General features: G+C 57.2%; 1 protein-coding gene across 2 annotated transcripts in view; it reads right to left on the reverse strand.

Annotated features, from left to right (window-relative positions):
- Positions 1-27,566, reverse strand: part of TFDP1 (transcription factor Dp-1) — a 43,017-nt gene that overhangs the window by 6,120 nt on the left and 9,331 nt on the right. For both annotated transcript variants that reach the window (XM_045772985.2, XM_045772984.2), the window contains exons 3-10: positions 17,233-17,299; positions 7,998-8,104; positions 4,926-5,047; positions 3,689-3,854; positions 3,166-3,309; positions 2,684-2,752; positions 731-882; positions 70-236 (exon numbers count right to left, since the gene is read on the reverse strand). In XM_045772985.2, coding sequence (XP_045628941.1) covers positions 70-236; positions 731-882; positions 2,684-2,752; positions 3,166-3,309; positions 3,689-3,854; positions 4,926-5,047; positions 7,998-8,104; positions 17,233-17,299 — 994 coding nt within the window. The remainder of the gene's footprint in view (positions 1-69; positions 237-730; positions 883-2,683; positions 2,753-3,165; positions 3,310-3,688; positions 3,855-4,925; positions 5,048-7,997; positions 8,105-17,232; positions 17,300-27,566) is intronic.

The following is a 27,566-nucleotide window of genomic DNA, read 5'->3' on the forward strand; positions in this document are numbered from 1 at the left end:
AAAGGCGGGCCATGCTTCCAGAGCTGGGGTCTGGCTCCACGGCCCCCAAGGGAACCGGACGTGACGGACCTGTCACGTAGGGTTCCAGCGCTTTCGGCACCAAACTCCTCGCCATCTTCAGGTCTTCGGCGGAGCAGCTCCCCGACTCCAGCCCGCAGGCCATGCCCATGCGCTTCAGCACCTCGATGTCATCGTGGATCTCAAACGTGTTGTCGAAGTTGAACAGATACTCGAACCTGGGGGACAGACTCGCCGTCAGAAGAGGAGTCACTTGCCGTGGTCATCACGGTGCGGGGCCCTGCATGGAGATGCCCCACTCAGCCCAACCTCCCTCGGACCCGCTTTCCATCTGGCATCCTCCAAAACCCATCCACTCAGAAACCGTGAACACAGAGCTCCGTGGCCCGGGCGGCCCCCGAGCGTGGGCACCCCACCTGCGCCCCCGGCCAACAGTGAACGCTGGCCGCTGTTTGTACAAGGTTTCAACGGCTATACTACTAACAACCCTGATGGATTTTATGTTTTCCTTTTACAAGATAAACACAAAACCAGGGATGCAAGAAATAAGTCTATAACTTCATTGTGCTAAACGACTACTTAATGATTACAAATCAGATGCTTCTATGAAGAAGTAAGCGGACGTGCCGCTGGCGGAGACAGTGGCATTCTCCACTGACCTGAGGCTCGGCTGGGACCTCAGGGCGGAGGGCCCACCAGTCGCTGGACCTACTTGTCATTGGAAATGCTGCAGTCAATCACAGTCTTCTTGCTGGTGTTGACGATGATGAAGGGCAGGTGGATGACAGAGTTGGGAGGGGGCGGCCGGCTGGCCTGCTGCTCCGCCTGGCGGTTCCTCTGCACCAGATTCTTGAAGGCAATTTGCTAAAAAAAAATAAGCCACCAGCACGCTGCTCACACCAGCTGCCACCAGTCTGAGGCCTTGTCCATGGATGTCCCAGATGACCCCGCCCATCCCCACAGGGCAGCAGCAAGGGTCAGGCCCCTTGAGAGGTCAGAGCAATTCGCTCGGGGATGCAGGGCCTCGTGTGGGCCCAGCAGAGAGAGCGCACCCTGAGAAGCTAACACCCCGAGGGGAATGGAGGCAGGCACTCACACCACTAGGAAAGAAGCCTCTCCCAGGAGGGTTACAAGAAATGCTATCAGTGCTGGAAGTTACATTCCTCCTGCCCCTTCCGTGTCCCAAGAAGGCGGACATTCGGCTGAGCACCCAGAGCGGCAAAGAGCAGCAGACCGCTGGTACGGGGCTCTCTCGGGGGCCTAGGCTGTAACCCCTGCGGTTAAAGCTGCAAGCACCCCTCCTGCCCCAGCTCGCCCTGTGCCACAGTGCTCCACAAGGGGACTTGGGGCTCACGGCTTAGCAGGAGAGGCAGTGACTGGATTTTTTCAAGTAGCTTCGTGTGCTGCAGATGCCGCAGGGAACTGACTGGAAGGAAGGACCGCTGCCCGGAAGACGTGTGCCTGCCCCTCTCCTGCGTCCCTGACCCTGAGGCTGCTTCCCGCCCACTGAAGCAGTCCCTGCACTGGATGCCTCTGCTCGGGCGGAGTGACCACGGTGCCCCTGTCCTGAGCACACCCAGAGGGGCAAGATGTACGCCCTCCACCGTGGTCTGTGGGTGCTGGGCCAGCAGGTCCCCCAAGCCCCTCGCCGACCCCTCCTGGCCTTTCCCTATGTTCAAAGATCTCCCAACATCAGCCACTAGGCCTGTCCTCAGACCCCGCTACACATCCCCCCCCGGGTCCCAGGGCTCCCCCATGCTCCCTCCAACATGATCACAGAGCCTGTGGCCTCGCCACCCTTGGTGTCCACGGGCACCTCAATAAATCTCTGCTGAGCCATGCTCCCTTCCTTGGCCAACCAGCACTTCCACGGCAGCTGACCCCCACACCCCAGGCCCCACCACACGGCCTCCGTCCAGGGACCAGCCACCCTCTCCAGGAAGCTCCCGGTACGCATCTGGAATTTTACCTCCGACCCCAAATGGGCATCTCCAGGACCCTACAGGGATGGGGGTCATATGTGAGGACATCTCTGCAGGTGCAAGTGATGGCGACACATGCCCACGACCCACGCATGCTGACCTCTGACCCACAGCTGCCATCTCACACCCCCAGCCTGGGGTCTGGTACTCAGAACGTACTTCACACCTCTCCCGGGGAAGCTTCACGCGCTACCTTCCCAGGGCCGTCCCTCCCGCCATGCAGACTCTGTGACAGCACACGCGGCATGTTCGCTTACTCATGCACGCACTCTCCCTGGGAATAAGGCCCATGTCTGCAAGAGTTCACGTTGACGACGCCTGCACAGCTCGGGGCACTTGTGAATCTGCAAACTCTCCAAGTACAGATTCTCCACGGCGGATATGCGCCAAGGCCGCAGACAGGACTGAACCCTACTTACCCACGTTTCCTCCTATCCCTGACTCTAGGACAGAGCTCGTCGGCGAGGTGCAGTAAGAGATGAATGTTAATGCACAACGGTTAGGACGACACCCTGGGAAAAGCCGTGCGGGTCTGCCCTCCGACTGCACATAAGGCGGCACAGGCGCAGGACGTGGTGCCAGCCCCCTACTCTGGGCCTTCGGGCACGTCCAGGCGGCAGATCAAGGGGCACAGGGACACCGCGACGGGAGGGACCAGACCGGCAGACAGAGCAGCGCCTTACCTGCAGAATGAGCTCCTGAAGCTGAGACTGTTTCTGCTTGATCCTTTCAAGTCTCCTCTGCCTCTCCACCTTCAAAACAAGGACGGCAGCGTCACGAAGCATCTAGCTGCGCCCCCTAGAGACGTGCTCGCCGAACCCGTTTGCCCAAATCTTAACAGTGGCCTAGAGCCGACCGGCATGCGGGACACATGGGGGTTTCTTCAATCTCAAACTTCCCTACGCTGGGGTTTGCTGCCCACGGCTGGGCCAGACGCCTCCTCACCGGGGCCCACAGAGCGCAGGCAGGTTGGATGGGTGGCACACCACCGTCTGGTGGGCAAGCATGGGGCAAGGGGAAGCAGCTGACCCCCCGTCCAGGCCAGGCACACACAGGACCAGACCCTAAGCAGGCACGCCCGGACACACAACAGAAACGCCCGCTCCAAACACCTGCTCCAGGGCGAACCTACAGGGGCACGATGGGAAACAGGTGAGCTGCGTACCTCTAAATTCTGACATTCCTGAGCCGAGTTGGTGGGCAGACCAATCCACTTGATCTCCTTCTTCTCCTTAGAGATGATGTTCATGGCCATCAGCACATTTAAGGCATCATAGACTCTCCGTCTTATGTTCTTCTGGTCGTAAGCCTGGGGGGGACGGAGCGTGAGTTTTCCAAACCATCCAGAACAGCTCACAGGTGAAGACTCACACGCCAGACCCGGCACACTCAGGGAAACGCATCGCCAACCTGCCTCATGCCCCGTGAACCCGCCAGCAGCAGCAACTTCAGTCCAGCACATCCCCTCTGGGCCCCAAGACAGAGGGGGTTTCTCTAGGGAGCTGGCCTGACAGGAGCCAGAGCCCTACACGACAGCATAGGGGGAGGGTAAGCTGTCAGCCACGAACAGGTCCGGAAAATTCTTTTGTGTTGTTCTCTCAACTATGTGTGTCTGCAGTTGTTTCAGAGAAACCCAGAGTGAGCCGTACGACGCTGGTGCGTGTCCCTGCCACACGGCACATACTCACGGACTCGTTTGGTAGGATGTGGTTGTCGGCAGCACTGAACTCTGCGACCAGCTCGTCGGCCACCTCGTTGTAGGACGTGGTGCCCTTCCTCTGCACCTTCTCGCAGACCTTCATGGAGAAGTGCCTCAGGCCCTTCCCGTTCTTCTCCCCTTTCCTGTGGCGCTTCCTTCAAAAATACAAAGAAACAGCAGCGCCCTCAGCACCCTCCGCGCCAGCCCCAGGGGAGACACACGTTCATCCACAAGGCTAGCAAGATGGGCATGAGCCGAGACCCCGGGCACAGCTCCAGGGACCCGGCTTGTCTGCACAGCGCACTGGGCGCAGCCATGGGGCCAAGGCTCCCTTGCTTTCTTTCAGGGCCAGGAAACAAACTTAAGTGGCCAGGCCTCACATCTGCATCAGCTCCCAGGAAACACGGGGCAGACACCCGCAAGGGGAGGAGCCGGTGCGTATCTACTGCATCCTGACACGCCAATACTGCTTCTTAAAAACATGTCCTCGGACACAGGAATTATGCAAGTTTTACTGCAAATTTAAGAACTTCTGGGAAAATTTGAGTAGGCTACGAGCCAAGGCGGTGTGGAGACCATGACAGCCACATGGCGACGGGCACCCGACACCGAAGACCGCGGTGCGCTTCAGATCTCGGGGAAACCCAACGTCTCAACTGTTTAAGTCACCACGTCAAGGAAAGGGGGGCTCCGAGTTTCTCACTGGATGATGTGGGGCATCCTGATTTTTGCTTTAGAACATTGCAATACAGACATAATTCCGAAAAGCTTTGTTTTTGTTTTTAAGGAAAGTCACAGAGCTGACCTCTGAGTAAAATCGTTTTCTTACTAGGCTGCTTTACGGGAAGACAGGGTCAAGGTGACAGTGTGGCAGGACCGTCCCGCGGGTGTCACCCGTGGAACAGCAGTTACAAAGCTGCAGCGGGTGAAGCTGCTGGGGCCCGTCACATGTGCACACTGGTCCCTACACGCTACTTTCCGGTGCAGACAACGGAAAAAGCGCCAAAGTCACCGCAGCGCTGAGAAGCCAGTTTCCTCCTCTTCTTCCACCACAAACTCCCCACCCTTCACGGTGCCGCCACCCCCGAGCTGCAGAGGGCAGCTCCCCCGCAGACCGACTTCTCCTTTACGAGGAAAAGTGCACCTGGACTACGTCTACTCCGGGCGCGACGGCCGGCCCACGTGGCACAGAGAGCTGGGGTTACAATTCTAGGCAATGTGCTCACCCGGCAGACCAAGGTGAGGGGTCTGAAGGCTGGTTCTGTGAGACAAAGTGAGTGTTAGGGGTGTGTGGGCTTCCTACCACGATAGTGTTGGGCGCTGCAGGTCTCTGAGGCGTACCAATTACCTACAGTCAAAAGAGACAATTCAGAACACAATCAGCAATCTCCCGCATACGACCCTGCCATTTTACCATTTCCCATCCTGTGCAGGCACTGCCGAGTTCCGTTAGCTACGAAGATCAGAGAACACGGTCGCGTGAGCACCAGGGGCTGACGCTGCTGAGCTAGAGACGCCACCGACCGGCACTTCTGTTCTGAACGGGCCGTTTCCCTCACCGACTTCAGGTGTCTTCCCCAGTTCAACAAAAGCAGCAGGGAACGGCCCGCCCCGGCAAGCCTGGCCCGACGGAACAGCGAGCCCTGGGGAGGTCGCCTGGGGGGTCCTGGTTAGCTGAGCAGCCTGCGAAGCGAGCCTCAGGGCACATTCCCGCTGTTCCTCTTGCCCTAGTTTACTTTCCCTTCCTTCTAGTGACTTGGAGGAGGATGAAATCCTCTCTTTCAGGGGTGCTAAAGTAAGGCCAAAACACCATCAGAAAAACTCTCACAACAAAGGGATCACACACCAGCCCATCCGCATGTGGGAGCCTCATCCCAAAGGCGGCTTCGCGGGGGACCCGACACCCCGAACAGTGCAGCGTTGGTGGGGGCGGGGGGGCCATCAGCACTGCGAGAAACGACACACACCCCCGGGTGAGGGCAGCTCCGGGGACGGCAGTGCGACCCACCCCGCATGTGGCTAAGTCCGAGCAACCCACACCATCTCTTCACCGAAGGAAGGGAAAGCCCGGTTTGTCTTCGACAAGGACTTCGGATTTGGCCCCACTGATTAACATGCAAACGTTTACATGGGGGTCACACAGACACGGCTGTGCAGTCAAGTCAAATCCCAGTTTTCAGGATCTTGTACGTGACTCCACCCACACCAAAAAGCTAATCCAGGAGACGGTTCAGAAACATGACTTCCCAGGTTCTGCACAGCCAAGTGGCCTGACATGACGACGCTGTGGGACGAGTCACCGTCGGGCGCCAGGTGCTGGGGCAGCCCTTCGCGGCGGGGGGGGGGGGGCAGCCTCAGGGACTGACCGTGCCCACTGGGCGGGCCCCTTCTTAGCAGGATGAGTGTGCTGCCTGCTGTGGTCGGGGGACAGCTGACCGGGCACTTTGTTCTAGGTCAGGTTACCTGTCAGGGCTAATGACCCACAAACCATAGAAAGAAAAAACACTCGCAATTTCATTCTTTAAATTCACATTTCCAATGATCAAAGTTTCATCACAGAGTTTTCCAAACTGTGGATCACCCTCATTCAAAGCCATGAAATCAAATAGCAAGCTTTCCGAAAAAAAGAAAGGACTGAAAAGAAAACAAATCCCCAGAGAGGAGACGTGCCTCCGGAACCTTGTTTCTGTTGAATGAGCACGTGCGTTCTTGGGGCCCAGCTCACGCGGACAACGCACTTTAGCCGAGGCTCAGGGCTGACTGTCTGGGACACACGGAGGCCTGGGAGTCACGGCATTTACTGAACATGTTTTACATGGACTGGATTGGTGCCGTTCTCAGGAAAGTGGGTTTAGGACACTAGCACCCACGCCGACAGGCAGGAGAGTCACCAGAGGGCTGCCTGACATGCGGTCTGGGCCCCCACGGCCAGCACCCTCGCTCCTGTCCTCTCCCTTAACTGGACCTCTTGGCACAACTGGTCCACAACAAGAATGAAAGTCAGAGGGCCAGGCACACAGCAGGTGCTCAATAACTGCTCACTGGATGACAGGGAGCTGTTTTCTCTCTGCTCCTCCCCCGTCTTAACTGCCCTCCTGGAAACCGTGCCCATGGGAACCGACTCAGGCTCACGACCGGGGCTCGAGCCCCTCAAGAGCCCAAGCCACGCTCACATCCCACAAAGACAAGGCTCTCAGGTCACAATGCACCAGTCCTCCTGTCCTCAACCCTCTGGCGGACAAGTCGAGAGACACCCGCGACATGTAAGCTATAGGTCACAGTGCCGAGGTTTGCGAAGGGTGAGTTACCATCACTAGCTGCCCGGAAACAACCAGAGTCAGACCAGGGCCATAACTTTCAGGCTGATAAAGTTTAAGGTACTGACACAAATCTTCGTGTTAATTTTCCTCCCTACTATTTATAACCATAAAAACAGAACTACTCCTATAATTAAGGAGGTATTCCCAAGCTAAATCTGCTGTGATACATAGTAGCTAAAAATAATAAGACTTACAGAATAAAACATAAAATGGAATATTTAACTTGTATCAAAAAGACATTTACTAAAAAGCTGTGATGAGCCAAATACAGTGTAGGACTTCGACATAGCATTGCTTTGAAAAAATTCACAGCCCCTCTGCTAGAAAAAGCAGTCACATCCCCTGACGGGGACAAGGTGACGGGGCACATGCACAGTTGCCCAGGGTGCTCACCCACAAGTGGGAGCTCAGGTCTGAACAAGAACAGCTGGGCAGCCAACATCCTTCTCTCGATGCTACGCATGGCCCAGGAGTAGGGGCGGTTTCAGTCTGACAAGAGTTCCATCAGGAAGGGCCCACTGAACCCCACAGGTGATGAGGAAGCAGGGGCACTCAGCACGGTCCCAGGAGCACACCACCTCTGACCCCTCCGAGTGGGTGGGCCACAGCACAGACACACCTGTCCCAGCACCCTGACGGCCTATACAGCCCTAAGCCCACTGTGTGCCTTGCAAGGGCACCACCCTCATTTCCCAGGCAAGTAACACCCACGCTGAGGAGGGTCAAGGCCAGGTGCTGCACCCCCACACAAGTCCACGCTCTGGGGCAGACTCAGGGTCAGCGGACACACGTAGCAGGAGGGGAAGGTGCCGGGCCTGAGCCTGCAGGCAGGTCTGAGCCAAGGGAGTGCACACTCGTCCCAGCACCGCAAGCATTCGAGAGGGCACTGCAGAAGGCAGACCTCACACCCCAACCTCCGCACCAGAGCTACGGGCCACCGTCCAGAATCGGCAAGCCCACCTGCCCAGGGCCCCTTACCACTTGCTGTGCAATGTTGACATTGGACTGTCCGAATGTTTTTGGCAAGAGCTGCTTCCCCAGCGTGTTCACTGTGGAGGGGTGGACAGCTACCAAGGACACCACGCCTGCAACGTAAGGAGGTAACAGGTTAGTTCCGTTCTGGATTAAGGCTAAATGGGACAGCTTCAGGAGGACGATGCTTCTAACTAGAGACTCTTACTTTACCCACCTTAGGTTTGTGGGTCAGCTGCAAATACTTCTAAGTTCAACTCTCATCTCAAGGCGTCCACGTGGAACAACCGCCTGCTCTCCCACCCGTCAGCCCCTCCTGGGTGCTTCCGTGTCCGGGTGGGTGGGGGCTCAGGCGCCCCAGGTGCACCACCGACCTGCCCCGAACCCCTGTGAGGCTGCCTGCCCACCTACAGGGTCTGGGGAGAGCAGCTCTTGAAATCCTACAATTCTGTGACAATTAGAGTCTTCTGAATGCTCCAGCATTTCTCTGTTTGCAAAACTAGAAATCCAACACTCTTGTGGCTCAGCAGGCTAAGCATCTGACTCTTGGTTTCAGCTGAGATCTCAGGGTGGTGGGACTGAGCCCCACGGCAGGCTCTGCACTCAGCGTGGAGTCGGCTTGAGATCCTCTCTCTCTCTCTCTGCCTCTCCCCAACCCCACCCCCACGCACGCTCACACTCTCTCCAGGAAAAAAAAACATTTAACACTCTTCTTCCTTGAGAAGTAGAATCACATCTCTGTTTCCAGGAGGTGAAATGCCTGGTGAGGAAGCTGCCCCCTCTTTGAACACACGCAGATGATCTTATCACAACACAAAGGGGAAGGATACACGTGGAACAGAGGTGCTCATTCCTTCAGTGTTTGCTAAGAGTTCTATGTGCCTGGCTCTGTCCTTGGTGCTAGGCATATAACAACAAATAAAAATGGTAAAACAATTTTATTTTACACATTAAATAAAATCAAATGAAGTACAAATGATAAAAACTCAAAATATAGAAACAAAGCCGTTGCCCTAACCCTCAAAAGGCAGAGAGAAAATAAAGGGAGTGTGTAGAGTGATGGTGGTGCCCGGAGACCCGGGAGGGCGAGCAGCGTGTGCCCCATCCACGCCTTACTGAGAAGGGCCTCAGCACCCTGGGGAAGAAGCAGACCCACCCGCGGTCTCCCAGTCACTGCCGCGCAGGGAGTGGGGAAATCCTGCTCGGGTCACCACGCCTCGCATCCCGTGGCTCCTGGAACACACCAGCCTCCTGCGGCCACCTGGGCGAGCACAGGACCCTGCCAGGTTGGTGGGGGGCGGGACTCGAGCTCAGTGGACACAGATGGCATCTTCCTCGCTTCACAGACTCTGCCTCGTGATGGCCTCCCCAATAAGCAGTCCAACACTGTCCTCCTCTAGCCTGGCCTGAAGGCTCATTTCCGACCCCTTTACAGCCCGTGCACTGTAAGCAAGAGACTTGAGAACTGAAGAACCGTGAACCTTACTGCTGCACACAAGCACTGAATAACTTAACAGCACAAATCGACCAAACCAACTGGCTAAATATTAGTATTCTTACCAACCAACACCAACAGATATTTATTTTCTACATGTATTTGCTTTGAGTTTTTATTTTCCTCTAAACATAGAGATCTGTATCTTAGCAAAAGCAAATTTCTAACAACGTTTTTAGATACGTAAAAGATGTTTTAAAAGACAAAAAATAAAGTTATTCTATTTCTCACAGAGATTTAAAACATACCACTTTTCAGATTCATGTATAGATTAGTAATTAGGTTTCTAGGAATACTGAACTGATTCACTAAAAAACAAATTTTTTTTTGTTTTGCAAATGACGCCCTGTCAACATCAGCACTCCAGGCGGTTCTTACAGTTCTTATGACACTGTGTCTGAAAGCTTATTTTGCACGTCAAATAAATGACATCGAAAGACAGGGGCCGACAGGACAGGGCGCTCGTCTCTGGGGCTAAGCTGCAGATTAGGAGAACAGAAACCACCCAGAACCCCAGGAACGTCTTTCTATAAGTAACGAGCTTAGAGCCCCAATCTGGAATTCCCAAGCCCCGCCCCCAGCTGGGGGAATGAGGAGAGGGACAGTTTGGGCAAGGGCAGGGCTGAGGCAGAAGTGGATCGGGTCCAGGGACCCTTTCCTGGACAACACCACCTGTCCTTCTCACCAGGGTCTCTGCCTTGTTTTACTGGGTGAGAAACTCTTCAATACAAAGAATCACTTTGCAGGCAATCTTGCTCCAGGACAACCTAGAATTAACCACGACCGTTTACCCTATCTGCTGGAGATGCGAGGAGCAGAGCTACCCCTGCCGTCCACAGACCCACCCCATCCCTGCCCACAGCCACCAGGGCTTGACGGATGCGCCCCGTGTTTCATACTTTTCCATGCTCATCCACGACTCCGAGAAAATACAAGTATGACCTGTGTGGGCCTCTGAAATCTAGAAAAGGGTAGTCTGCAGCTATGCTTACACTGTTGCTGGGACTTTCCACAGAAGGACCTGGCTGGTTCCTTTAATGCTGTACCGCGATTCCCTGATAACAGGCTGACTGTGCGAATGCACAGACGCTCCTACTGAGACACGGCACTAAGGTCGGGCGGGCCTCCTTCTGCTGAGTCTCCCTGAGTCCAGGGAGTCCAGTCAGCTTCCATCAGAGTCGAGGTGACCATCTGTGTCATGGGCTGAACACGCACACACGCACGCAAACACACGCACGCATGGGCGCACACCCTGGCAGACGCACACGCACACGTGTCCACATAAGTGCACATATCATGAGCACACAACCTAGCAGACGCATGCGTACTCAAACACGTGCACCCACACACACATGCGTGGGCAGGCACACACACACACTCATGCACGTACACGTGCACACATGCATGGGAACACGCTCCAGCAGACACGCACAGACGCAAACACACACGACTGCGCGTCCCGGCAGACATGCACACATGCACGTGCACGCACACATGGGCGCACGCCCCGGCAGACACACACACACATATGCACACGCACACATGGGCACACACCCCAGCAGACACACACACACATATGCACACGCACACATGGGCGCACACCCAGCAGACACACACACACATATGCACACGCACACGCGGACGCACGCCCCGGCAGACACACACACACATATGCACACGCACACATGGGCGCACACCCCGGCAGACACACACACACACATATGCACACGCACACATGGGCGCACGCCCCGGCAGACACACACACACATATGCACACGCACACGCGGACGCACGCCCCAGCAGACACACACACACATATGCACACGCACACATGGGCGCACACCCCAGCAGACACACACACACACATATGCACACGCACACATGGGCGCACACCCCGGCAGACACACACACACATATGCACACGCACACATGGGCGCACGCCCCGGCAGACACACACACACATATGCACACGCACACGCGGACGCACACCCCGGCAGACACACACACACATATGCACACGCACACATGGGTGCACACCCCGGCAGACACACACACACATATGCACACGCACACATGGGCGCACACCCCGGCAGACACACACACACATATGCACACGCACACATGGACGCACACCCTGGCAGACGCACACACACATATGCACACGCACACGCGGGTGCACGCCCCGGCAGCCAGTGTCCCTCTCCCAGGTTCCCGCCAACTGCTGACTCAGGAAGACATGTCCCTTTTTGTCAATCTCAAGGATGTGATTTCTTTTTTTTTTTTTTTAAAGATTTTATTTATTTATTTGACAGAGATAGAGACAGCCAGTGAGAGAGGGAACACAAGCAGGGGGAGTGGGAGAGGAAGAAGCAGGCTCATAGCGGAAGAGCCTGATGTGGGGCTCGATCCCAGAACGCCGGGATCACGCCCTGAGCCGAAGGCAGACGCTTAACCGCTGCGCCACCCAGGCGCCCCAAGGATGCAATTTCATTTCTGGTTTAATCTGGCCACAGAAATGAGAATGTTCAACATACCCCTTCTGAGAAAGACCGTCACACACACACACGTGCTTACAGGCTCAGGAACTAACACTTCCGTTACAAGACGGCGAAATTATAACAGCCCAGAAATCTACTCACTAGAAACAGTATTATTGTAACTGTAAAAGGTACTTACAGCCTTTTATTAAGGGAACTATATAACACGATATTTTCAAATAAAACATCATGAAATGGAGGATTCCTTACCTCCCAAGAAAATGCGTTAGGGATATATGTGGTCTGAATCGCTATAACCACTAACAGAAAAAGGGTTCTAAAAATATTACGTAAGAATGTCGTAATTAGTCAACACAATCCATTAATATCCATAGGTTTTAAGATATCTTAAATTATGAAATCATAAGGTTTAATGTTTTCTTGACAACAATTTTAGCCACTTTTAAGTTCTGAGAACCTAACCCTTAAGAGAGAATACTTTGCCCACCACGCTACAGACACTGTGTGCTGATACGGCCGAGGGCCGCTGGACTGTGCCGCGGTGCGCGTGGCTCTGCCCAGGCAACAGCAGAAGCTGCCCCACTCAGCAGGCACAGGAGAAGCAGCAACGTGGCCCTTCTCAGCTCTCCGGCTCCAGCAGAGGCTCGCTCCTGGGGCTACTGTGGCGGCCACGTCACCCCACGTGCTTGCTGTTCGCCAGCCAAGCACCCTGAAAGGGGAAACGGGCTCTGCACGGGCTCCCCCGGTCCGAGCGGAGGTGCACCCCCTCTCAGCATGCCCACTCTGACTGAGGCGCGTTGACGACGCCCTCACCCCCCGTCTGCGCAGCGTGCACTCTTCTGGGCACTGTGGCCGGTCATCATCGCAAGCCCAGCAGCAGGGTTCGGAGGCTGGGACATCCCTCCGCGCTCTAGGCATCCTCTGGGTTCCCGGGGCTGGGAGGAGAGAACAAGCCGATGCCTCTGCTCCACGTTCCCCGGGAGGGCAGCCTCTGAGGGGCTGAGTGAGCCCTGCCATGTCCTCCTGCAGCAGGCCCCCCTCCCAACCGCCGCACAAACACCAGCCTGAACTGACCCACCGTGCGTACAGGTGCATGTGGGAGGGCGCAGTCACCACATCTCAAGAATGACACAGTGATGCCAGGTTTCTGGCCACACGGCACGCCCCAAATTTCATCTCTCCTGCCTCAGAACCCTTCTACGGGGAGAAGCAACCCTGAAACAGAAGGAAAGCGCCGCACGTCACCCCCCGCACGGAGCACATGCCGGCTTGGAGCTCTTCAGGGAGAAGACAGGTCTCTGTCAACAATCAACAGGCATCACAGCTCTCCAGCAGAAAGGTGCCAGGCGACAAAAGGCAGCACTAGAAACTCCAGGAATGGCCCAGCGACAGCCAAGTGTTGGCTCGCACGACTGCAGGAACAGGACGAGCAGGCCCACAGACATGACACGCCCAAACACCGTGTCAGGAAAGTGTTTACAGAACGGCGAACACACACTTTGACTTTACTCTGAGGTACACTCGGGGTTTCTTCAGAGACCATGTGTTGTTTGTCTAATAAAGAAAAACTTCTTTGAAAAGGTGCGAGAGGACAAAGTGCAGACAGATAACCCGATGAGAGGAAGAAGGCCGCACGCGAGCTGTGGCCCCAGGCTGCCTGTGCACGAAGGGCAGGCAGGCAGCAGGTGCATGGGGGGGGTGCACACATGGCGGGGGAGGGCGGCCTGAGCCCCAAGGCAGCAGCCAGATGGCTGGAAGAGGAAAACCAGGTAGGAACAGCAGAGAGAAACTGGGCCAGAGAAGCATGTGGACAGACCCCTACTAGCAAGGCAGGCCCAGGAGGGGCTCAGATCCACTGGGGCCACCAGAACCCAAAACATGGCAAGGGGAGACGCTGCTGCGGGTGTGCAGGGCCTGGGCGCTCACGTGTTTGGTGCAGCCACGCACACGTGCCACGTGATCCAGTTCCCACTCCTGAGCATCTGCCCAAAACACAGGAACAAACATACGTGCAAAGGTTCACACCCATTACAGCCATTGGCAAAACACTGGAAGCGACCCAACGCCATCACAGCTAGGACTGCACACGTAACACTTTCCCGCCTCTGACTGTCGGGGGCTCTGTCTTCAGGGCCGGTGGGTACAGACAGCTGTGATGACCGGCTTGATATGCCCACTTGCCAAGGTGTCCATCCCCAGCTATCCAATCACAGGCCAGCTGGACGCCACTCTGGAGCCAGTGAACAGACGTCAGGTAAAGGAGACCACCCTCCGGAACCACCTAACCAGACAAAGGCTTGCAGAGCAGAACCCGGGTTTCCTCAAGGAGGAAGGAGTGCTGCCTGCGTCTAGCCTGCCAGCTTGCCCTGCACATTTCAAACCTGCCAACCCCTTTGTCACATGGGCCAGTTCCACGACACGAGCCTCTCTCTCACTTGCAACATGCCCCCCACAGGCTCTGCCTCTGGAGAAGCCTGTAGACACTGGGATCTGGAAACGTGCCCATCAGCAGCAGGAAGAGGCAGGCAGAGCAGAGTCGCGGTCAGGACCCGAGGAACAGGGCAAGAGCAGCAAGGCCCGCCTGGGAGTGCACGGGAGCCTCACGTGATGGGGCATCACAGCCAGAGCTTGGGTAGGAGCAGACAAGGGGGAGGCCTCATCTCAGGAGGGGCTCACTGACACCAGCCGAGGGCAGCAGGGTCCCCGTGAGTGCCCAGGCCCAGCACAATGCAGATGCTGGCCCATTCCCAAATTCTCGGTGGGTGGAACTGGGACTGGCGGCAAGCTGGCCCTGCAGGTGCAGCACGCAGGTGGTGCAGGGGTGGGGGCAAAAAGTGAGACCAGCCCCTGCCCCTCAATGCCCAGCCTGCACCGGGCCTGGGCCGCAGCCCTCCTTGTGACCGCCCTCTGCCCCACTGTTGAACCCCCACAGTGAGCGCCAGCTCCTGACCCTCACGGTCACTCCAGAGAGAGGGCTCTCCGGCACACATTGCCGGCCACATCCCTGGACTCCTGGACAAGCTTGTGCCACAGGGTCTGGGCCTCACTCACCACGACCCTGGCTGAGCCTTTACCAGACCTCTTCGGGAAGTGACTACAGTGACCGCTGAATCAGACAACACAGTCTGACCCCCACGAGCTCCTCAACCTCATGAAACACCAGTGAATAACCCGAAGTGAAGAGCTCGAGTCAGCACCACACTGCCCAAAATTATCCTTCAAACTCCTGAGCCCGAAGCAAAGAGATGGAAACGGTCTCGACGGGCAGACGGGATGGGTCAGAGCCTATGCCGTCAAACAGCCTGGTCCTGCTCCGTCCACAGCCAGAACAGCCCCGGGCTGCCTGTCCAACAACAAACGTCTCTGTTGATTAGAAACAACTTCTCTGAAGTGCAGAGAAGTCTGGCGGCACTCAGCCTGCACGGGCAGGGCCAGAGCTGGCGAGCAGGGTGCAGAAATGTGGTCATGGGCCTTCTCGTACCCAGAACATCCCCGAGTGCAGGGGCAGGAGCCCCAGAAGAAGGCAAGGAGTCCAAGCACCTGGGAGGCCGCGCTGGTCCCAGCAGAGGCGCAGAAGCAGAGGCAGAAGCCAGGAGAGCCTCAAGGGGCAGCTCTTCTGCATCCAGCCATGAGTGGGAGCATGGAACCCACTGGGGGAGCAGCCCAGGCAAGAGAAGGGGGCTGCAGAGCGGCCAAACCACACCCAACAAGGATATGAAACACTTTGAACAGTGCAGGCAGCTAACACCAGAATATTCTACTGAATTCAAGAAGCTGTTTTCTGGTCCCTCCAGTCCAACCCCCTGACTCACCACCAAACTCCATAGGACTCAAGCTGTTCATAAGAAGGAAAAGGAGACAAGCAGCACGTGATAATAAGAGAGGCTCTCAGAGTATCCAAACAATAGACGTATTCAAGATAAACACCAGAACGAAAGATTTCCATCATTTCCAAGGGAGCAAAGTTTGTAGATTTTCTTCACGATTATTTCTGCTTCATCAGTTTAACAAAACACGTCATGCCTACAACTCCTGAGATTCTAAGGGTCTCGTTAGTTACACTACAGCGTCTCACTCGAGCAGTTTGTGAACGGTGAAAGCCATCGAGAGAAATAAACCACCTGCACACGCCGAACCCCTCAGCACACTCTCCATCCTTGTACAGAAAGCGAAAGAGCAAGGGATCCTCAGAAAAGCAGGATGCTGCCTACGACCTTCCAAAAACAGAGAAACCAGGAGAGCCCGTGCGGGCCCACAGCCCATCCTGGGGGAGAGCGGCCAGTGGGACAAGGAAGACCGGCGGAGCCTGGATGGGACGTAGGCAGGGGGCCCTGCAGGGCACGAGAGCCTCCGTGGGTAACTGAAGGTGACGTCCCAAAGCAACAGAGGGATGGGGCGTGAGCCCGCCACCCCAAGCCACGCCGGCCTGTTGAGCCACACAGGGAAGGGCCCCACGGGGCAGGAGATGGCTGGGCTCCTATCCCACCAGCCAGCAACAGACGGACGGGAAGGGGCTGGGACACAGCACCCGCTTCAGGAGCCACGAGGTCCCGTGTTCGGGCGTCTGTCTGGCTGATGCAGACAGAGCAGAGGTGGCAGAAGCGACCCTGCCACTATGAGCGCCACAGGGTCACAGTGCTACGGGCAGCTGGCAGTCGCCCATCGTCTCCTCTGATCTGGCACTTCCACGGCAAGTCTACCCAAGGAAACAAGCAGAGGGCTCAAACATGCTGGCAGACATTCCTCACGGTCACTCTGCGAGGGGAACCGTGGGGCCTCGGGGGGAGGAGGGGCTCCGGCAATCCACGCCCACCCCTGAACACACTCACGGCTTCCTGACCAGGAGGACGGGTCTGCACACGAGGTGTGCACCACAAGCCTCGGATTCGAGTCTGTTCTAGTCGGCGCCTGTGTCCAGAGCAGACACCACCGCCCCCCCCACCGCCGAGGGCTCACAGCGGCCTTGAGCACACGACCTGGGTTCTCCACACTTCTTCACGTTCCCGAACTTCCGCAAACCGTACGTGACTTACAAACCAAGATGAACTCCGCTGCTGTGTGCCTGCAGGTGGCGTGTCCGGCTGAGCTCCGAACAGTGTGCCACCCCTTCTGTTAGGGGCCCCAGGCCGGAGCACTCCTGCAGCAGGGTCCCCACTGCTGACCAGACTCTCACACCAGAGAAATTCACAAACACACCAAACCGAACACTCTTACCAACAGTATTGTATTTCAGAAAGAGGCGCCTTACCTTTTCCAGGACTAAGGTTCTGGTCTATGAAGACCTTGAGTTCCCCGTTGGCTTCAATTAGACCGGCCTGCAGAAAGCAACAAGGACAATAAATAGCCAGCCCGTCTGAAGGACGTGTAAAATACAGCACTAAAAAGACACAATGGTCACTATTACGCAAACAAGGGCAGGACCCCATGCAGGGAGCGCAGGGCCTCCTGCCACTGAGCTCTCTGGCTGCACACTCAGCAGAGAAAAGATGATTTGAAGATTTCTGCCTTCGAAGCTTAGCCCCTGACATAGTAACGAAACACAGCTTTTGTGGACGAAGTCAGCATATGCACTAACCGGCGAGCCTGAGATTAGCAGGGGCACACCTTGGGTGGGTGTGAAAACTCATCTGACCAGCTTGAGAGCAGCCTAGTAACGGGGCCTGAGAAGAGGCCTTGGTCAGAGCCCCGGGCGTAGCAGGAGGAGTGTGGGCCTGGGGCCAGGCAGCACATGGGAACCACAGGGTGTGCCTGACGTCCTCGGCACCCCCGCGTCATGAGCAGGGCGCCTGCACAGCAGTGCCCGCCGACAGCACAGGCACGCAGGGGGCACCAGGGAAGCAACATCACAACACACGTGTGCACATGCACAGAAAGGGCCGGCAGGGCCCCCGGGACGCCACAAGCCGTCGTGTCCAGCACTAGGAATGACTGCTGCCTTGCATTCTGCTTTCGTTGGCCTGGACTTTCCGCCGGAAGGAGTGCGTCGTGGGCACCCTGTGCTGGCAGTGTCCAGAGCGCGCCTCGTCCCCAGCCACCAGCAGAGGGCGTCTGCAGGCCACACGGGGCCAGCACAGGTCCTGGAAAACCAAGCCTCTGGGCGCCGGCCCTGCTGCAGGCACATGCTTACACACACTCATTTACTCACACATACATGTATGTGCACACGCACCCACAGACACAGGCATCTGCACCCACACATGTACACGCATGTGCATAAATACACACACATGCACACAGACCATAACACAGGTCAGTCGATCCCAGCAGACAAGCCCCTCCCTCCTGCCCGGGGCCTCTGACCACCAACGACCAGGGCAGTGGAATTCCTGGCCTAGCGCGAGCAACCCCGAGAACGTCCAGGAGACTCCATGGCCCAGGTGTTCGAGGACTCACGCCTGTGTCCACAGTCACCTCACACACACCCACAGAAGCTCACGTGTCTGTGTGCCGGGACTTTCTTCATGGGATGCGTGAGCACGGGCCAGCCTGTGGAGGGATCCGAGCACAGCTTCTGGCGCCGTCCTGCTTCTCCAGGAAGCCCCACTGCCCACCTGAGCAATGCAGTCCCCAGGGGCACGGCGGAGGCCAGAGCCTCGATCCTGGGAGGAGCCTGAGGTCTGCAACCTCCAGAGGGACACCTCCCAAACGCGCCTGGGGCAGCGACAAGCCCGGAGTGCACACACGCACAGCTCGCCTGAGCCTGGCACGGGAGACCGCCCACCTCGGGCCCTACCACATTCCAGGCATGGGCTCGCTGTCTCCCTTTGTGCACAGTGAACGAACCAAACGCACCCAAATGCACAATCCACGCAAGAGTTCAGAGCGTACATCCGAGCCGCTGAATCCGCCGGAGATGGAAGTCAGGCCTGCACAGTGAGGGGCCACCTGCACGGCCTCAGAGCCGGGCAACACCCCATGGGCCACATTCCCCGGACTCTCCAAAACCCCACCTTCCCACAGAAACTGAGGGAGCCAAGCACACGCCCACGAGGACAATCATAGGCTGAGGCCTGGCTGGGCTAGAAGATCACTGGCCAGGAGGTGGGTGAAGAGGACCTTCCACGTGCTGGGGGAGCAGAGCGACTCACTCCGGCCAGGGAGCCTGCACCAGGCTGGTCCCAGCAAACAGGCTCCAAGTGCCCAGAGCCACAGGACACCAAATGCCACAGAGCAAGGGGCTGGCCGTGGCAGGAGACCCGCAGGCCGCACACTGACAGCAGCAGCACCTGTCGACGGCCCCAGGCTCCCTGCACATCACTGGTGCTGCCAGCTCCTCCCTCCCACGGCCAAGGGCTCCTCAATCCCACGGACAGTGGCCCTGACCTCCTTGTCCACTATCCACCCACACCAGAGCAGATGCACGAGTGGATGCCGGAGCCGGCAAGCCACAAAGACCCAACGAGAGCAGGGCCTGTCACTGCCTGCCTGGGTCTGCCTCGGTGGGACCGGTGGGACCCGGCATCTGCCCCGACCTGCTGCCACTGGATGCGCTACTCAGACGCGGCAGTCACTGGTCACGGCGCTCCTGGCCACTCACGGGAATGCCAAGAATGCTGCCATCCCCTTCCCACAGAGATGGCGGTCACGGTCAGCACAGCAGGGGCACAACCCTGGCAACCAACACCTCACAACCCAAACTGGGAACGAAACCGGGCTTGGTGGACCTGGAAGACACCCCGTCCGACTCACGCGATCAGTCAAAGCAGCCCATCCTCCCTGGAGCAGAGGGCTTCATTTTTCCCCGCCAAACACTGCCTGCAGGAGCCACTCAGTGAGCAGCCTGGGTCAGGAACAGACCAGCACAGTCCTTTCCGGCAAAGTCTGGGAACCAACAAAGAGGCCGGTCCCTCCCTACCATCTCGATGTCATGAGCCAGAGCTGAGATGTCACTGGAGAACAGGGACAGGAACATAAAGGAAGACGCTGGCCAAGCGAAAAGGATGAAGGGAGCCACCCAAGTGCTGGACGAGAGACAGGTCCATCCGCAAGCATCATGTCTGCTCGCCGACACCAGGAAAACCCTAACGTGAATCCGCATACCCCTGCTCGGTAAGACACGTTTCTGTCTCTTGCACTCCACAAGAGCTCCTGCAAGAGGGGGGCTGGACTTCTACAATGGGCAGCAGCGGTCAGCAAAGCCCTCCCACCATGTGTGCGGCAGGCAGGCCTGGCCCCCAGTCTGGTCCCGTGAGAGCCCAGTGATGCGCGGTGGTCCAGCACAAAGTGGCTGTCCCAGCAGCACGAGTCCAGACACCGGGCTGGGAAGACTCTGTCTGACGGGGTTGCCGTTCCTGCTAGGGCGGCAGCACACGGGCCACACCAGCAGACGCTGGCAGTCCCCCAGCGGCGACACCGCCTGGATGCTACGGACCCAGGGGCCGCTTCTGGAACTGCCGCCTCCGACGGGACCATCTTCCCAGAGAAGCTGCCAGGTCAGTAAATACACACCTGCCTTATTCCCAAGCCAGTAAATCTGACCTAGGAAGAAGTCGAGCAGCTGGCCACTGGCTCCTGTGGACGCCTGTGCTGTCCGCACTCGAGATAGCGACCAGTTACCCCAAGGCAAGTCTTCCAGGCACAGAAATGATCTGTTTTGTGACACAACGTGTCAGAATCACAAGAGGCGCAAGCTTGCTTCTCACTAAGGAAATCAGGAAACAATACTACTTTCAATGCTCCTGCTCACAGGTGATGTGGAGAACACAAAGCTGAACGCCTACAGACCAAGCCTGGAGGACAGTGACCTTGTCACGGTGCAGATGTGGGAGCCCAAAGGCCCCACGTGCTCCAGCTGGGGAGGGAAGTCAGGCTCTGGGAGGGTCCACGCCGCCCGGCAGCCCTGTCCTGGGGCTGTGGTGGCAGCAGAGACGGCGGGACGGTGGGAGGTGAGAGGCACGTGGGGCAGCCACCGTGCAAACGCTCTGGGCGCACGCCTGCTGGCTGCTGCAGATCGGGCAGCGTATCCACCGCGACCCAGCCAGTCCCAAATTCTGAGCCCCAGAAACCGTGCGGGAGAAGAAACGTTTACTGTTACTTTACCCACTGAGCTCTGGGGTTTCACAGCAACAGAGGACAGTGGTCAATGATTTTTCTCTAGAACATAAGAGAAAGTGCTTCTTTTATTCAACAGGGAAGTCACTGAATGTATTTTTGAAGCAGACTCTAACAGTTGCACGCAGATTTGGCCCAAATTTCCTGGTGTAACATGACTAACTGCCAATTATCAAAGACAAAAGCCATAACCAAATTAACATATCTAGGTTTCCTGACCTCAGACAAAGACAGACAGCAGCACTTCACAAGTCCATCTGTACGGAGAGGCAGTCTAGCAGCAAGCGGGCCCTGTGGCGCCCGGCCAGGCTGGATCGCCCCCGACGGCCCAGCCAGCAAAAGCTGGCAGCCGGTGACACCACGGCCGGACAGACTCTCGAGGTCAACCAGCGTCCACGCAGGGACGACCTAAACCGGCCCTGGTGCTGGCTCACCCAGGCGACTGCCCACACACCCTCCACACAACCCCGTTCCCAAATGAAGCCAGAATCCAGGCCCCGCCCAGCTCGTCCCCCTGATTCTGCTGTCTGTGAAGATGACAGAAATCACTTCTGGGCTTGATGACCAACTCAGGGGACACACTCACCGGCTCCAGGCTGTGTGTCTACCTCGTCTGCGGGGGCACAGCCCCCCAGGGCTGCTCCCCTCCCGCGCAGCAGCTGGTACAGCGGACCACGGGGGCACCAGGCGTCACACGGCAGAAGCTGAGGACGGAGTGGACTTCAGGAGAGAAGCAGGTCTCTCTGAACCACACAGACTAATTCAGGAACGAATGGAAAGGTCACCAGCATCTCACCCAGACCCCCCCCCTCCACCCCTGGGTCCCAGTCTCAGCCTTCCTCTAATGGTGCTTTTCTGAAACACCTCCCCCTTCACGGGGTGTGAGTCGAAAAAGACACAGAACATCTGATAAAGACCTCTGTGGCTGACCGTGGACCTAGTACAACAGGAAATTACTATCACCTCCCCAGAAAAGAGCTCACTACTGTGGATCTGATCCCTGCGTCAGCTGTAAGACACACCCCGCCCCGCCCCCGGCTTAGGGGCTGACGCCTGGCACTCCTCCCTCGCGGCGGTGCTGCCGTGCCCCCGTGGAGCGGCCGCCCACCCTGCGCTGCGCTCTGCTCCCTTCCCAGACGCCCACCCTGGGCTCTCCTGCGGGGGGACCCCAGGCAAGTCCCCACCTGCAGGACGAGGAGAGCAGTGCAAGCCCACCTCCCTCACGGCCTCACAATCACAGCATGAGGTGCAAACCTTTAAAATCTGCACCTGGGGGACGTGGCGTCTCCATCTGCCCGCGACTATGGGGTTCCGAGCACAGGACCGCCAGGGCTCCACACGGGAAGGCCAGTGCAACGTGGTCCCTGTGAGTGGTCGTCAGCAGCACCCCAAAGCGCTGCCCGCTACCGATGGTGCTGGTGGACGAGGTCTACTAGGGGTGCACAGCAGACACGTAGCGAGACTCCCTCTCCGAGGACGTGGGTAACGCGGGCTCAGACCATACTCGACAAAGTCAACACTGACGTCTGTGTTCAATATGTGCAGTGGGGCTCGGAAAAGGTTCCCCTCGCGGAGTTCCTTCATGACTGCTCCGTGATCTCATGCTTGCCTTCTGTCTGTGAGGAGGAACACGGGCCTTCCTGCGACTCCTGCCGGGGGACGGCACACCTGGACACCCGCGCCATGCCCAGGTGCTCAGCTCCAGCCCCGGAGCCGCGAGCGAAGCCCCCGCCCCTCGCCTTCCACATAAGGAAGTGCTAACGCGTCCGTGACAGCCTCCCAGAGATGTTCCAACACGAACCCGTTGTTACAGGTTTAGTTAGTAAATATGACAGAGCCTCAGTTACACAACCACAGACACGGACCCAGGAAAATACCGCGGCCACACGGCCTACATCCCTCCCATCTTCTGCCCAGAGACGAGACCCGCGCGGACGCGACAAACATCAGAACACAGGCTGTGTTTTGTACTGTAAAAGCTATTCCTGAAACTTCAGCTAATTTTAAGGTAAGTGCATAGGATGTATTTTTCTGCAAAATCTTTACACTTAAGGTGCAAACCTACCCTCCAGTAAACACCAAAACGCTAAATTTGTGTTAACACGTAAACCAGAAGCAGAAGCACCGTTTGCCACAACTCCCCTAGTGTTTCTCACAAACATGATTCCTCCTGTCGCATTTGTACTTAATGGAAACACAGCTGGGTGCTCTGCTCTCGCGGTAGCTCCAAGGACCCTGCTCACAGCCCAGAGCTCAGCGCGCACGGCAAGCTGAGCTGTGGAGCCCCGACTGAAATGGCACTGGGATGCTTTAGGGAATTCAGCAGAACCAGCTGGGAGTCACCAAGCTCCAGGCTTCATCCCAGGGCCCTCCAGCCTCCACAGGCCACGAGGGCCGTGGCCAGGCCCTGCCTCCGCCTGCCGCCCACCCTGAGTCCCCTCCACCCCTTCTCTAAAACAACCCCGCCAAGACAAGACTTCCTCTGGGGGCCCGCAGGATGAAGTGCAGACCCCTCAGCAGACAGAGCCCTGGAGCTGAGGGACCACGGGGCACGTCAGAGATGAAGCCGGTGACCGGCTGCGGGGTGCAGCCTCGCTGCCCTCCTCCATGGACGGGCAGGCCCCATGCTTCGGGCTGCCTCTCTGAGCACTTTCTACTCCCGTACCAGTGACTTCCTGCTGCCCCTGGCCCCCCACTGGACAGAGGCCCTGTGAGGCAGGGCACCAGCCCGGGGGAGGCTGGAAGTGCTGAGCGGCACCGAAGGCCACGGGAGGTCTGACACAAACAGCAAGACCGCTCCAACAGAACTGTACTTCCCAGAGGAGGCAGTGGGCCCGGCAGTTTGCCAGTGGAATGCAGACATAATTCCAAGACAGGAGGACGAAACCACCAAGACAGGCCAATGAGAGCATGAGGAGTCGAGGTTTCAACCGCGTCATGAGGATGGGGAAACCTGGGAAAGCCAGCACAGAAAGAGAAACCTACACACCCACGTCCTTACTGATACCCACACAGAACACCAGCAGGTGCCGTCATCCGGGCGCCTCGAAAGAGTCCACGAGGACCTGGGGAGAGGACCCTCCCTCCTCTGCGGACCTCGCCCTCAGCGACGCTCCCGACTCTGCTCCTTCCAGAAGGCCCCTTCCAAGTCCGCACACGCGGCACACAGTGGCGGCCGGCACCCAACCACAGCATCAGAAGCACGCGTGTGCCTGAGGGAGCACAGAGGGCATGGGTGCTGCTGGGGGCACCTGCATGAGGCCGACAGGGTGACGGCAAGAACGAGAAGATCCACCCAGTCCTCTCACAGAGGCAACAAAGACACCAAGTACCCAGGGCCGACCCCGCTACAGAAGCACGCAGCGCCACAGAGGAGATCCTGAGCTTCCCTGAGGGATACACGGCACGGCACTGAGCGGAAACGTCCACACTGCGCATCACACCGCAGTACGCCGGACTCTCCTGAACGCCACAAGCTCTAGGGGCGACGATCTAAGGAAGCAGCTGCATCCAGAGCTATCTGGACGGCCTGGGGACCCGCAGTGGGACCCGCCCCTCACTTCACCCTGTGGGTCCCATGCAGACCCTCCCTTGACTTCAGAGCACACAGGACCAGAGCCTCCCGCACCACCATCCTCCCAGCCGCAGACACCCCTTAAGGACCGGCCAGGTCCAGCAGACAGCCTGGGGGCACCCCGCATGTGTCCAATGCGGGAGGGGGGCCTCCCACCCCAGAACTTCGTGGCCCTGCCCAACCCCCTCCCCTTGAGTGTGGCCTGACCTAGTGACAAGATCTGCCAAGGCCAGGTTAGGTTTCAGGAGGCCTGTCCTGCTGACGCGTCTCTCGCTCCGTGTGTGTGTGTGTGTGCGTGTGTGTGTGTGTGTGTGTACCTCGCTCCATCCCCTCCCTCCCCTCCCTGGCTGCTGCCTCACTCTGGCCACATTAGCTACCCTGCAGAGGACCCACAAGGCCAGAAACTGAGGGCCGCCTCCCAACCAACAGCCCAGAAGTGAACGCGTCCCGTGGACCAGGTGAGTGAGCTCAGGCATGGTCCTGCCCACAGGGACCCGGAGCTGTCAGGCTGCCTCCGGGTGCTGGACTGGGAGCCAGCACAGCTGCAGCCGAACTCTGGACCCCAGGAAACCACAGGGTAACAATGTCACCGCAAGCCGTGACAACACTGACAGGGCACCTGAGGACGCACCGAAGCCCGCACTGGGCACTTTCCTGCCTTCCCCGCCTGCCGCCTATTCTGTCCTTGCACAGAAACGGCACCACAGTGACCTCACAAAGCAATCGGATGTGGCGCATTATGCGAAAAAGTCTAAGGCAGAGTTCAGTTTCATCACGCAAAAAACAGGTTCCAAGTGGACAAAAGAACAAAGTGGAAACAATATGGCAGGAGCGCTACTTTCAGCGGCGGGCTTCGGACTGAGCCCGTGCCCTAAACAGCACACAGTGAGCGAGCGCTCCTGCCTCTCCCCAACCCGCCCGCCCTGCGGGACCGGCGCACTCCCAAGGCAGGGAGGGCACTCTGGGCCACCGGCCACTGCAAGAGCCCGCGAGCAAGGGTGCGTGTCCCAATTCCGCTTACAGGGAAGGAAGCTCCCGGAAACAACCTAAATGCCCATCAGCAGGACCAAATACACGAGGACACAACCAAACAAAACACCAGCTCTACCCTGACGCAAACCGATCAAATTCCCAGACACCAGCTCTCAGATGATACTAACAAACTCTCGTTCGTTATTTTGGGCATTTCAGGAGATACACGCTAGAATATTTAATGGGAGGACAACGTGTTTGTAACCAGCTCTACGATCACCCGGCAGACGGAGAAGTGTGGACAAACAGCCGCGAGCAGGGCTGCTCAGGACGGTGACGGGGTGCAGGGTGTCAGCACCATGTTCTCTCTGCACTTGCATAGAACTCAAATGTTCCATAAAAGTGACTTTTCAGGTATTTATGTTTATAGTTACCAATGTACCTACAAGCTGTGGAGTTAAACAGCAGGAAGAGAACGTGGAAGTCCGTTTATGTGAAGCTGTACGATAGCGCTGTATGTTAAACACTCACAGCTAGGGAGTTATCCCCAAAATCATCACCAGCACATTAATAATAGAATCACCCTGGACTATGATTTTCAATAACTGTTAGCTTTCTGATATCCTTTGAATTCTTACTAAAACGCTGTGCTTTGTAACTGGATAAAGCATAGCCTGGATAAAACAAAGGATATAGGGTCCCAAGGATAACAAAATCTAGTGATGATGGGGGACGGGTCAGGATGCAGGCTAGAGGCTGTGGATCGGAGGGGCAACCACAGGAAACAGACCAAGGTAGCGGCAAGAGCCAATGGAGCAGAGGCCCATGTCCACAGACCAGACAGAGCAGGACGGAAGGTCATGGAGAGCTGGCTCTGAGCCACAGGCAGGGCAGTGGTGGCTGAAGAGCAGAAGGGCAAGTCTGGAAAGGAAACGCACAGGCTCACGCCACGAGCGCACTCCAGCCAGCAACCATAAGAAATCCACATCCTCGGGAGAGAGCCTCAAGTCCATCGGTGAGGGGAGACCTGGGAGGTAGGAGTCAAATTCGCAAATCCCAACGAGTTGAGGAGAAAGGGGGAGGAGGTGAGGCACAGGGTCAGGGGAGCGGGCGGTACTGCCACCAGGGTTTCTGAAATTTAGGTGAGAACCTGGGTTCTCTGCCAGGGGCCACGACACCAGCAGCTACAAACAGGTACAGTTGTTCCTGCCATCCCCTCCCCCACCAATGGTCAGCAAAACGACGCAGAGCCTAGGCCAACCTCTCCAGCACTCTCCTCTCCTCACACTCCACGACGTGCAGTCTCTCCCGGCGCAGAAATGCCCGCAGCCCTTGGCTCCCGCGACCGCCACCAGACATTCGGTATAAATCAGCGTCTCCATCTGCCTCTGCCTGACTCCACCTACCAGGCTGGACCTAAATGTCCACCAAACGCAGAATCATTACACTACTATCCCCCAGCCCACTTCAACAAGCACAGGCAGCAGCAGCCTCCTACTCACACCAAGCACAAGGTTCTGTGTTTCTCCTTGGATCGGTTTCCCTCGTGCCCCAGAGTTACCGCCCTTCCTAGACGACGCAGCCTGAACCACAGCATCTGCTTTTCTTCCATATCTGACTGTGCTCTGCACTTCAACCTTTGCCTTTTTGCCAGAAAAATATCAGATTTATTCTAGAGCACGTAGAAATGCAAAACTGCCTGGAAGAAAATATAACAGGGCTCCAAAACACTGTTTAAGTATTTGCCCGCGTCTCACTTTCTGGCGTTTCTACGGCCAATGTACGCTGAAGTGGCTCTGTATGCTGAGTCCTGCATTTTCACAGCTGCTGAGCAGTGGAGGGAGACGGCTCATGGGACCTGGCGGGGACTCGTAAGGCGGGACATAGAGCAACAGACTAGGATGTGATTTATCAGGAAGTCATTCCCCCATAGACAGGAGTCCACCTTCTTTATAATGACAAAGCCTGAACCCACCAGATGGCCA

This window comes from Ursus americanus, chromosome 10 (genome assembly GCF_024610735.1).
Source record: "Ursus americanus isolate L20-20 chromosome 10, mUrsAme1.1.p, whole genome shotgun sequence".
In the NCBI taxonomy this organism is placed as follows: Eukaryota; Metazoa; Chordata; class Mammalia; order Carnivora; family Ursidae; genus Ursus; species Ursus americanus.